This window comes from Phyllostomus discolor, chromosome 9, assembly GCF_004126475.2.
Source record: "Phyllostomus discolor isolate MPI-MPIP mPhyDis1 chromosome 9, mPhyDis1.pri.v3, whole genome shotgun sequence".
Classification (NCBI taxonomy): domain Eukaryota; kingdom Metazoa; phylum Chordata; class Mammalia; order Chiroptera; family Phyllostomidae; genus Phyllostomus; species Phyllostomus discolor.
This window is the reverse complement of record NC_040911.2, coordinates 81,936,976-81,949,863: the sequence shown is the minus strand read 5'-3', so window position 1 is coordinate 81,949,863 and position 12,888 is coordinate 81,936,976. Positions and strand designations below refer to the sequence as shown.

At 53.0% G+C, this 12,888-nt stretch overlaps 1 protein-coding gene across 6 annotated transcripts in view; it reads left to right on the top strand.

The window, feature by feature from the left end:
• The first annotated feature begins 11,921 nt into the window (after positions 1 to 11,921).
• The window catches only part of EBF4 (EBF family member 4), a 57,024-nt gene continuing 56,057 nt past the window's right edge, over positions 11,922 to 12,888 (top strand). For all 6 annotated transcript variants that reach the window (XR_004899355.1, XR_004899354.1, XM_028524686.2 and 3 more), the window contains exons 1-2: positions 11,922 to 12,230; positions 12,737 to 12,858. Coding sequence is in view for 4 of the 6 variants with exons in the window: in XM_028524686.2 (XP_028380487.2) it covers positions 11,937 to 12,230; positions 12,737 to 12,858 (416 nt within the window). In the remaining 2 variants the exon portion in view is untranslated. The remainder of the gene's footprint in view (positions 12,231 to 12,736; positions 12,859 to 12,888) is intronic.

The following is a 12,888-nucleotide window of genomic DNA, read 5'->3' as shown; positions in this document are numbered from 1 at the left end:
AAAGGGAATTAAAGTGGCTCTGTAAGTGGGTCCTCAGGACCAATTCTGTGAGCTACACCATCATTGGGGCTGCCACGGATGAAGGTATAACTGGTATTGATGATTGTCCAGGCTTGTACTGTAAACGTCCGTAAGGGTCAGGGGGAATTTGCCCATTCAGAGACTGCTGCGCGTACAGAGGTGATTCCTGACACCTCTCGGATTGTCCAGAAGAAACCATATGGCTTCCAAGAGGAGAAACATAATGGGAGATACAGACTCAGGGGCTCCAATCACTGAGGCCATTTTCAGCACAACAGCGCCACCTGTCGGACATAGTCCCCTTTTTAAAAGGTTTTGTTTGTTTGTTTGTTTGTTTGTTTGTTTGTTTTTACAGCCGGGAAGGGAGGAAAACTATCGATGTGCTAGAGACGCGTTCATAGGCTGCCCCACACTGCACGCCCCCAACTGGGGACCCGACTGCAACCCAGGCTTGTGGACATCGTCCCTTTTAAAAAAGGAACGTAGCCTGCCCTGACTGGTGTGTCTCAGTGGATTGAGTGCTGGCCTGTTGACTGGTTGGACTCCTAGTCAGGACACATGCCTGGGTTGCGGGCCAGGTCCCCAGTTGGAGGCATGTGAGAGGCAACCACACGTCGATGTTTCCCTCTCTCTCTCCCTTTCTCCTCTCTCTAAAAATAAATAAAATATTTTTTTAAATAAAAAGGAACGTAACATATTACTGACTCATAGCAGTCCTGTGACTCTCCAACCTGACACCCCCATCCATCCCCAAATGGGGGTGATAAAAATCAACTTGGATTTGGTGGTTATCGAGGGAAGGGCACAAAAAGCCCTACTAATAGTCACATATTCAAGAGCACAGTGGGCCTAGCCCTAACATTACCTGTGTTTTACTAGAAAGAGTGGCAGCAGTTCCTTGGGGAGAAATTCATTCCACTCCATCAGCTGGAGCAAAGCTGCTCAGTAAAGCCCTCCATTCACAGAGGGTCCCCTCAGTGTCTCCTGGTCCACTGGTGGTTTGGCTGTGCTGACATCCAGTAGGGGCCGCATTCAACCTCAGCACAGCTGTGCAGGATTTAAAATGCAGGCATGGTCATTCTGCTCAATGGACAGAACTAACATTGGCAGTGCTAATAGTCCTGGCCAACGCCTTCCCTGATGAAGCCTGGTACATTTTTACTGCCTTTTGTGTTGTTGCCAAAGGCCTAGCTGTCTTGTCTGCAAGATGGGCAGATTAAAGACATTCTCCTTTGGAGCTGCAGACTGGAAACAAATTCAGCTGCTGGGTCATTCATGGAGATGCCTGTGGTACGTGGATCTAATAAGACCAACCGGAATCAAGCTGTCAGTGCAGCCTGCATTGCCCATTCAGCCACCACCACCACCTGGACCCTTGCGCCCACCGTGGCTGCACATCCATCACCATGCACTGGGCACAATGTAAAGAATCTACGTTTCTGATGCAGAACCCCTGCTGCTTACCAGACTCATGACACCTCCCAACAAACTTGCAGTAAAGAGGTCACGTTGCACAGGCACGGCTATCACCTGCTTCGGGATAACTGACCACCTCAGACCTTCGAGTCTCTCTCTGGCCCAATCGTCATTGGTGCCTCTCTGCTGGGAGCATTTTCAGAGTACAATGCTGCTGTTCTAGTCTGATCAGGAGACTCTGGCCACACCATTGCTGCCCCTGTAGCTAAGTCATGTCTAGTGTTTGGCTTTTCAGACCATTTACAGTCTGATGGTGATGTAGCCTTGGTTGCAAAAGCTGTCCAACAACTAGCGAATAGTCAAGGCATTCGAAGGCCATACCCTGCTCCCTACCATCTGTGGGCACCCCATATTCCTGAGCGCTGGAATGGCTTCCTCAAAAGCAAACTCGAACAGCTTCTGACTGCCTGCCTATCTCCTTTTGATACACACACCTCTGCAAGATCCTATGGCACTGAAGGCAGCTGTCCCCAAACAAGAGTCACCTCCTCCCAACCATCTCCTGGGTCATTATCAGGACAAAAGGGGTGGAAGACAATACAGACCTATTTTGAAGATTTGGGGATTTTGACTCTTTCCAGGCATGGTGCCCCCTCCCCAACAACAACCACAGGCCAGCTCAGTTGGTGCACCCTCTGGGGGTCCGCCTGGCAAAAGGGGACCTGGGGGGCTCAAATGTAATCCTGGTTCACCACTGGATTCTCCTGGTGGATTTACATGGGTCGTAAAAGTGATGACAACTTAGTTGAGTGCACCGTTTGCCACGTCCCCCTACACTGGCCCACACAGGCCAAGGTGGGAGACATCACGGGTCTGTAAATGTTGTCAGTTTTGTCTTGCTCACATCTGGCCCTTCCAGGTGAAAGGTCAAGGTACACACAGGGAATGATGGGAAAAAAGATGAAGTTATAGCTACTGGAATGGGACACACGGCTTTTGTGGCTATGGAGGCCTGGTGAGAAGACAACTCAGATGCCAGCAGGTGCAGGGATGGGGATGGTTGACATCCTCTTTGTCCCCTAGATCCGCACTGCAGCCAAGATGCAGCGGGCAACCTGACCCCTCTGGGTTTGTCGTCCTGTCCTTATGCCATAGAAAGAGATGGACTCATGTGGGCATCGTAGTTCCTAACTATTTGTGCACTTTGCCATCAGTGGCAGTTTCTGCATATGGGACCTCCCCCACCCCCATATTGCACAAACACTTGTTTCAAGAGGACTGGGTCAAGTGCACGTACTTTTCCTGTCACCAGATGGCTTTGGTTCCTATATGGCAATCAAGGCTGCAACTATTTGGTAACACTGCCCATGTGGCTTAGCCAAACCAGTGAAATGATGATGCAAATCAGATTTAACACTAACTCTTGAACTGGAATTATGTGTGCATATTTCTATGTGACCCTTCAGAGCATATATTTAGATGTGGGCCATGGGATGTCTCTCCATTAGGGCTGGGAATTGCTCTTTGGCCCAGCTATCTTCTACAATTATTGGCAATGACATCAAAAACCAGCGGATTAGTCTCCAACTCACTTGTGAGCACTCGAATGGATAACAACCTGGCTTTACACTATAACCCGGCTGTCGGAAATGAGGCGTGCCGAACCCCTTCGGACTCACAGCTGACTGAGTGTGGGACCCCGAGTGGCATGGCTGTAGCCAACACTTCAGTTTGGCCTCATTTTGCTGCTTGGAGTTCCACTGACAGTAGCCTTAATTAAATTCTGTATAAGACAGATTGGACAGAGTTGGGCCCAGACTCTGCTGATCAGATTAATCGGAGTGGCAGGCAGAGGGGCACCCCCGTGTGACTGTTCACATTCAGCTGACAGCGTAGAGGGCCAATTGCTCGGGGAGGCAGGCCACCACGGCCTGCACATCACCGCTCACTGTTACAGGGCGTGCCGAGAGTGGAAGGCCCTGGCCACTCTGCCTGGATTATCTCTTTTCTTTCACAACTCTTTTTCTTTTTAAATTACAGCTGACATACCATATTATATTAGTTTTGGGTGTACAACATAGTGATTAGATATATATACACCTTATAAAGTGATCACCCTAGTAAGTCTAGTGCCCACCTGGCACCATACACAGTTATCACAATATTACTGACTATATTCCCCATGCTGTACTTTATATCCCCATGATTATTTTTATAACTGCCAGTTTGTACTTCTTAACCTCTTCACCTTTTTCATCCAGCCCCCGAACCTGCCTCCCACCTGGCAACCATCAGAATGTTGTCTGTGTCTATGAGAGTCTTTCCATTTTGTTTGCTGCCTGGACTATTTCTCAGGGTTGTGTCTGCAGCAAGCAACCTTGAAGAATGAAGTAATCTCTCTCTCCAGGACAGAGAGCATGCTGTTGGCTTCCATGAGAGAGGCGGCATCCCCACGTTCATGTTCCTCAGATGCAGCACAAACCCACTGCACACACGGCAGCCACAGGGCTCCTCCACACTGCCCCCGTGGGACTTGGGGGCAAGGAGAACTGATACAAACATGATACTTTCATGACTCGCTGTGCTTCTCTGTTTCCGATGCAGGAATTTCATGCCTTCTGCCCTCATCCATGAAACAGTAACAGGTCAACTTATTAGCCTGAAGTCAGGGCAACATCAAATCCCAAATGCTTACATGCAGTGAGCAGAGACAATAAGATAGTAGCCGCTAAAAAGGGCCTCACCTTAGGAGAAAGTGTGTCCCTGGGTATTGTCTCAGCCTGCTCAGGCTGCCATAGCAAAATACCACAGATCAAGTGGCTTAAACGATAAAAATTTATTTTCTATTTATTTAAAAATTTAAATAGTGCTGGAGGCTGAGAAGTCCAAGATCAAGGTGTCAGCTGACTGAGTTCCTGGTGAAAACTCTTTTCCCAGCTTGCAGATGGCCACCTTCTCGCTGTGTCCTCCCGTGGTGGAGAGAGAGCACTGGTCTACTCTGTCTTCTTATAAGAGCACTAGCCATACCAGATTAGGGCTCCGTTCTCATGACCTTGTTTAACCTCTATCGCCTCTTCATAGACCTTGTCTGCAAATACAACCACAATGGGGGTTAGGGATTCAACACATAAATTTCAGGGGGCCGTAAGCATTCAGTCCATAGCAGGGGTCACTCAGGTTTCAGTTAAGGCTGGAGGTGAACAGAACCCTTAAAAGAAATGGTGAGGATGTGAGGATGCTGGCTAGCGGTGGAGAAGAGCTTTTGAAAGTATGACAGATATTTTGGGAAGTGAAGCAGTGGTGGCAGATGAGTCAGAGTCAAGGGGAAATAGAGCATTGTGGGACAGAGTATGTGGCCAGAAGGGCCAAATTACAGGACCCACAGTTTCATAAGTGAACGACAAAAATAAACATGAGAAGAACACATACACACACACACACACATAAACCTTTACTAAGTTAAAGTTATTAAAAGTATACACTAGAGCCCTAACTGGTGTGGCTGAGTTGGTTAGGCATTGCCCCGAAAGGTGAAAGGTCGGCAGTTGGATTCCCAGCCAGGGCATCCCTGGGTTGCAGCCTGTCCCAGGTGGGGCTCCTGTGAGAGGTGACTGATAGAGGTTTCTCTCCCCCGCTTTCTCCCTCCTTTCCCTTCTCTCTAAAAATAAGTAAATAAAATCTTTTTAATGAAGTATGTACTAGAAATACTGCACAAATGTAAATAATGAACTACTCTTAACCACATAGATACATGTCACAGATATAATGATTCAAAAAACTACACAGTGCACAATAGCACTTATATGAACTCCAAGAATGGGACAAATCAGGTTACTGAGCTAGAAGTCGGGAGAGGAGGCTCCTCTGAGGGACACGTGCCTACAGGGAGGAGGTGCCAGGGGACACTGGAAATGGCTTGTATCTTAATCTGGACAGTGGTTACATTAGATACATGTGTAAAACTTTATTGAGGTATTCATGTGCAATACTGTGTTATGCCATAATTTAAGAATTAAATAACTGTTTTTGAAAAAACAGAAGTAAACTTTGTGCACAGGGTCTAATCGATCATTCGCATACGTTTCGTGCACGTGAAATGGTCTCGCCAGTTAACAGACATCCCGCACACAGTCCAGCACGGAGTATGAGGCCCCTTTGCCCATCATTGTTTTTCAAATAAGGGGAGACTTCTGTCAGTGGGACTCACACTGAGGTGTGGTGGATTCCGCCAGCGTGGGCCCCGGCAAACCCACTGCGCGCCTCTTTCCCAGCATGCTCAGGAGCATGACGTTGGTGGTTTGAAATCAGCATAGTGGGAACATGCATCATGAAAACTGGCAAATGCTACAAGTCAGATTTAGTTTTTCTGAACACTTACCACCATACCACTGGGCCCTTGGTACCCAGGCTTACGCAGAAAGTAACTGAAGCTGAGGAGAATTAGATGAGAATATTTAATTAAGTAATATTTAATATTTAACTATATTAAATATTATAATAATCAGACAATAATATTGCCTACTTAAGTCTCCAGACTCCAAATTCTTTTCACCGTGCGCTGCATCCCAAGGAGCTGGCTCCAACTGGCCACATGTCCATTGAAGAGACCTTGAGGTCCTCTATCCCAGGAATAGGCCTGAGTGTCAGGGCAGAGCAGGGCTAGGTGACAGAGAGCAGGTGTCTGAGCCCATCTACCTGGGGCTCCCTATGGGACCCCACATGCCCAATCGGTCTGAGTGCCTGACCTCTCCCCCTCAGATAAGCACTAATTCCACAAATATTTGTGTGCTAGGCACTGTTCTGAGTGCTCTGGATACGTAGAGAAGGAACAAAAATCCCCATCTACAAGATCTGCAGGGCAGGAAATGATAACTCTCCTCCATTAAGTTATATCTTTCTGTTCCCCATCCTGCCTTAATTTAGGTCTTTATTGTCTCTTACTTGAACTGTTCCTACCCAACTCCAGGTCCTACTGGAAGAGCTACGTTTGGGAGTCTGGAAGCTTCTACAATGCGGGTAGGATTTTTAAGAAGAAAAAGATGTTGTGTGTCTTGGCTGGTGTAGCTCAGTGGATTGAGTGCCGGCCTGTGAACCAAGGGGTCACCAGTTCGATTCCCAGTCGGGGCACATGCCTGGGTTGCAGTCCAGGTCCCCAGTTGGGGGCATGTGAGAGGCAACTACACATTGATGTTTCTATCCCTCTCATTCTCCCTCCCTTCCCCCTCTCTAAAAATAAATAAATAAAATATTTTAAAAAGAGAAAAATATATTGTGAGTACATTATAAAAGTATTAAAACATTGTGAACACACAATTATGCATAACCATGGGAACACACTGCAAGGAGCTCCTGGAGAGCCTTGGAAGGGTGCAGATGAGGGTTCCTGAAGCCTCAGCCTCCTGGAGAACTGGCCTCTGCCAGGCACTCTCCCCACTTCACCCGGGACAAAGTGAACAGCAGCCCCCTCCCACCTACTCCTTTCACTCCCCTCACGCCCACCCCTCCCCTGCTTTACTTCGAGAGTGATGGCTTCCTTTGCTATTGGTCCCATGGCACTCAGAAAAAGTGGATATTGCCCATGAATAAAAAATGTACATATAATTTGATTTCAGGTTTTCTGCCACTGCCTGTGGGTCACTAAGGGGCAGCCCTCCAGGATAGTGTGGGGTGCTGTTGCAGCTTTTGGTTAGAAACCTGCAGGTCCTGGACCCTCTCTTTAAGCTGGAAGGTGAACAAAGGGGCCAGCCTAATGAAGATCTTGCTGCACCAGGAAAAATGGCCCCCTTTCTCTTCCTCCTTGGGGATTCAGTCTGGTTGTCCTTGAGGTGGTTTGTGATTAGTAGGGGTGTGAACAGCCAGGAATATTGAGGGGACATGGCGCCTTTGCTCCAGTCCAGAGACTGAAGAGGTGGCTCACCTCCCCTGCCAAAGTTCCCACCACTGCAGCTCTCACGGTGCTACTATTCAGGATTGAATAACTCAGCCTAGATGCGCGGAATGGGATGGATCCTGAGGCAAGACCAACACCTGTAGTGCAGGTTTTTCCTGAAGCAGTTGAGACCTCAGGGAGTCCACAGGGAAGGCTAAGAGCTGGGTATACCCACCAGGACACCTCTGGGATGACCCTAGTCATTTTTGTTTTCTTCATGGAATTATTCGAGCAGCCATATTTAACGCATGCTTTATGTTTGTTTGTTTGTTTGTTTTTTGTTTTTGTTCTTCCTATATTTTAATTCCTGTCAGGAATGGATCCACGTGGCGACCTGACACACTGGGACCTCCAGGGGGCGCTATGGCCCAACTTCTGCCCAATGCGGCACTTCGGATCTGTTTTCAACGGTGTTGCATCTGATCCTTTTGGAGAAAAAGAGAGGAAGAAACTAAAGAGTTCTACCAATTTTTAAAAAAGATTTTTATTGAACCCATGGGGGTGACATGGGTTAACAAAATTACATAGGTTTCAGGTGTACAATTCTATATGCCTATTATAAAACTGCTGTGTTAAGGCCAGGAAAAATTCCAGCCTCCTCAGTGTGCCATCCTCGGCACCAGCACGATGCTGCAGCCACTACAAGCTTCCACTCTGACGCAAGCGCAGCAAACCCAGTCACTGAGCCCTCCTAGCCTTACCTGTGCCGGCCCTTCTGCCCAAGACCCCCTTCACCCCTTCCCAGGCTCAGGCCCTCCTGCGCCAGTCCCCATCCTTGCCCCTGAATCGTCAGCAGCCCGGGTCACTCTAGAGTGACAGAGTGTTTACAAGTTCCACATGGCCACACTGTGCTGCCCATGAGGATGGAGCCCATGTTCTAGCCTTTTCTTATTCTATCACCCTGGACACGTGATAAGAGCCCTTCCGGTGGATGGGAGTGTGAATGTGCATGACAGGGAAGGGTGAGGTCACAGGCCCCGGGCTGGTGGTTTGGGGTGAGCCTCTGCCTGGGCCAGGAAGGATTGGCGTTTTCTGCAGGCTTGGACCCAGCCTCCTCTGCCTGTCACCACCACCCCTCCAGCTCTGTGACCACAGCCACAGCAGGCCTCTAAATCCCTTCCTCATGGAGAAGCTACAGCAGTTTGAGGGGAGAAATTTGCAAAATAGAAACACACATAAAGTTCCAAGAAACAGACTTGTTGGATCTAAAGCAGAGATGATTACTTTGACCCCAAAGGCTGACAGAATTTGCTCACTGGCCTTCCACCTGCTGAGTCCAGTTGGCGTCCTCACCACCCTAGCCCTTGGTCCAGCAGTTCTAACCCCAAAGCCTCAAACACCACCCTGCTTGGTTTCTTTTCTAGTCCCTACCATTAGAATAGAATAGAAATCCATACAAGTCAGGAGCCCATCCAGACTGGCCCTGGCTCAGTACCACTTTTCCTGGGGTGAGAGACTCCCCTTTCATTATCCCCAGGTTAATATTGAGCAACTATTCCCAAATCTACCTTGGCAAGAGTCTTCCAGAACCATGAAGATCTGCAACACCAAGGCCCTTCAACATCATGAAAAGGAATGTGGACCCTGTTGCCTCCCAGAGAAGAAAGGTGTGGCAAAGGTAAGGGCCTTGCAGGTAGATGTGAGTAAAGGCAAGGAGCCAGGAGTGTGCGATCTGCATGTCAGAAACAGCAAGACTGTCAGGCAAGTAAGAGACTCCTGCAGCAAGGGAATGGCAGGGAAGCTGGCAAGAGACATTTGGATCAGGCATCAAAAGGCCCAGAATATCCCTAAATGTCTCCTTGAGGAGCCATGGCAGACATTTGGAAGTTTCTAAGCAGGTGATGGCATGCTTTTAAAAAACTGTGGCAGGAGGATGAAGGGTGGTTGGGGAGGGGTGGACAGCTGGGGAAGGGGAGATCACGGAGGAGGCTGTCGTTAGACTGGGGTAAATTTCTCCCCCAAGCCAGGGTGGGGTGCAGGGGAGGACACACAAGTTTGTTAATGATATTCACTGTGGACCCTAGGACGTGGAGGGAGAATCCTTAAGATCTGACAGAGGTATCAGAGGTAAGCACCAGAGGGGAGTGCTTGGGCCCCAAGCCAGGCAGGCACCCGGAAGAAGTGTCATCAGCAGACATAGGGGAGCCAGGAGGAAGAGCCGCTTTGTGGGGAATGGGCAGTGTTGCCTGGGCATATGGAGGTGAAGCAGCCCAGCCCAGGGGCAGAGCTGTCATGATAGGGGCCCTCGGTGGAGGCACGTGCCCCCCTTGCCCCCCACAAGGTCAAGCCCAGCTCTGTCCTCGCCAGCTGATGTTCAGGACTGAGAGAAGTAGGAGGGAGGCCCACACTTGATCATTTTCCCAAAGTGGTTTCTGAGACCGTGTGGGAGCACAGGTCTCCGAGGGAGAAGGGCACAAGGCACAGAGGGGCTGAAGCGCTCAGAGGGGTGAGAGGAGAGACAGAGTGCTCTCGTCATCAGGATGGCTTTGGGGGGCTGGCAGGGGCGGGAAGCCCAATACTGCAGGGAGGTCAGAGGCCTGAGAAGAGAGAAGAGAAAACGGCTGCAGAGCTGGGAGGGGGCCAGACCACCAGGGCTCCAGAGTGGCTTGCTGGGGAGCAGCTCGCTGGGGGCTGGCAAGGAAGGCATTTGGGGGAGTGGGCCTGTGGACTCTCTCAGAAACAGGAGGGACACAAGCTGGAGGAGAAGGTGGGGACAAAGGGAGGGCTCTTTGAAGAACGGGAAGTTCTGAAGCAGAGGGAAGGAGGAGGATAGAAGACACAAACAGACCAGATGGGTCAACATCAGGAGATGCAAAAGATGGGACTGAACAAAGAGGTCCCCAGTATTTACTTTTCCTTGTGCAAGCAGAGGAGAGAATGGGCAAAGAAACTAAGAAAGGATGAAAAAAGTGGGCAGCTGAGAGACAGCAGGATCCTGTCAGGATCCCCTGTCTCCTCTCCATGTATTAAGAGGTAGGGAAGGTTAGAAGGCTGGAGAGAGGGGTGGCGTATGTGTGCCACAGCTTTGGGGGGCTTCTCTAGAGCAACGCTGCTCAAATCTAATGTGCATGCAAATCACCTGGGCTCTTGTTAAAAGGCAGGTTCAGATTCAGCAGTTGTGGGCAGGGTTTAAGATTCTACATTTGCAACAAGCTGCCATGTAATGCCCATGCTGCTGGCTCAGGGAGGAGCAAGGATTAAGGGAGCCAGATAAGGAGATGGAGAAAGAAATTGGCCTAAGAATCCACCAGAAGGAGAGAACTAACTTTGATAATCTCACCTGGGTAAAAACGGAGACCTGGGTTAGTCTGGGAGGCAGTGACAAGTCCTGCAGGTGTTGGGGAAGTGGGCAGGGAGAGGGGGAGATGGTAAAGAAGAAGGTCCAGAGAAGGTGGGGGGACCTCTGCAGTGGTAGGAGGCCCAGCAGTGCCCCTGGGACCCCTCATCTGGGTCCATGTAGGGCGGACCAATCAGCTGCACACTTGGAGGTCCCCCCAAGGAGAACGGGAGTCTGTTGGGACAGGAAACAGTGCCTGAGAGTGACAGAGCAGGCAGGGCAGGCCACCCTCATGCTGTTCTGCAGGGAAGTGCAGGGCACATTCTGGGCTGGTGCAAAGCCTGCCCGAGACATCTCAGGACAGAACATGGAGAGAGGGGCAGAAATGGCCCGGCCCCAGAGTAAAGGGCAAGACAATTTCCGGGCCAGGAATGAAATCCGAAAGGGAAGATTCTCTGGCTGAGGAGAAAGACGAAGCGAGTTGGCTCTCAGTCCTAACTCCAAGCCCTAAATCTCTAACTTGCAATAAAAAATCAAGAGGTTTCTGAAAGGCAGAGGTTGGAAAGATAATGCTTTAGGTTTAGGCAACAAGAACTAGGGGTGATCGGAGGGGGAGAGGTGTGTGCAGGGACTCGTCTCAAGGCCCCGCGGCCCAGTCTGAGAGACAGAGGTTTGAGTCCTGCGCTGAGGTTAAACTGAGGTCAGGTTCGCCAGGAAAATGCGAGAAGGACAGTTGGGCGAGCAAAGAACATCAAGAGCAAAAGCTTGGAGGCGTCAAAACGAGCAGCAAGGACAGGACCAGGGCGTCGCCGTGAAGAGCGGCGGGCACTTAGGGGATGGAGATGAGACTGACAAGAGGCCGGAGGAACGTCCTGGGGCGACCCCGAGGTGGTGGCGGTTCTGAGCGCTGCGTGGCACGTTCCTCCGCCTCTGGCCTGGCTCCCCGCCGCACAGCCCCGTCGGCTCACAGCCCGTCTGCTCGCTGCCGCGTCCCCGGCCCGGGGCCCCCGGCCCCACGTGTCCCTTTGGTCTTTTCTGCAGCCTCGGCCAGGCCGCAGCCCCCGGCCCCGGCGGCAGACTCGCCAGGGTCCGCCCCGCCGCGGCGGCCCGGGCCCGGCCGCTCCTCCCCCGATGATGTCACGTCCCCGGCCGCCCCTCGGCCAGCCGCGCCGCCCCGCCCCCGCCTCCCCCGGCCCCAGTCCCCTGGGCCCGCCCGCTCCCGCCATCCCTCCTCCCGCCGCGCTCCCTCCCTTCGGCTCCCGCTCCCCCGGGAGCGGCGGCGGCGGCGGCGGGATGGCCCGGGCCCGCGGCCAGGCCCTGGGGAGCGGCGGTCGGCGGCGCCCGCGGCGGGGCGGCGCGGGAACCGGGGCCCGGGGGGAGTCGGCCGGGCTGCTGCTGCTGCTGCTCCAGGTGCTGCCGCCTGGGGCTGCGGCGGGACCGGGGCGCCGGGGCACGCGGGGCGCTGGTGGCGGCGGCGTCTGCTGGCCCGGCGCTGTCCCTGCCTTTCCCCGGGACGCGCGACTGCTGCTGCTCCTTCCTCCACTGCCGCCGCCGAGCTCCGCGCCCGCAGCCTCCGCCTCCCGGATGGTAATCAGCGCCCCGCGCCGGCGCCGCGGGCGGGCGGTGGGGGCAGCGGGGGGGAAAGGGCGGGCAGCCGCGCGCCCCCTCCTCGCCCGAGGCAGCTCCTGGGGCGCTCGGTCGCCCCCCCTCCGACGACCGCGGCCCTGGGCAGCCGCCAGAGCGCGCCTCTGGGGCGCCTCCGCGCGGACCGGGTGCCGGCTGCGCTCCCGCCCTCCCCGCCCCGCTCGCAGTCCGCCCGCCGGCGCTCAGGCCGCGGGGGAATCCCTCCATCTCCCCGCCCCGCGCCCCGGGAGGGGAGGGGACAGCGCGGCGCTGGCGGACCCGCTTTCTCCGAGGGAGCGCCCCTGAGGCTAGTGCGCACTGAGCCGCCGGGACTCAGTGTTGCGCTGCGCTCTTAGAGGCGTCCGGTGCCGTCGGGTCCGGGGAAGCTGAGACACCCGCAGCCTCAGGGGGAGCGGATCCCCGGCGGCGGGGGCGCCCACCCACTGCGCGTCCTTATGTTCCCTGCGCAGGACGCTCTGCCCCGCAGCGGGCTGAACCTGAAGGAAGAGCCGCTGCTGCCTGCCGGCCTGGGCTCGGTGCGCTCCTGGATGCAGGGCGCGGGCATCCTGGACGCCAGCACCGCGGCGCAGAGGTAAGCGATCGGACGCGACCTGGCGCGCAG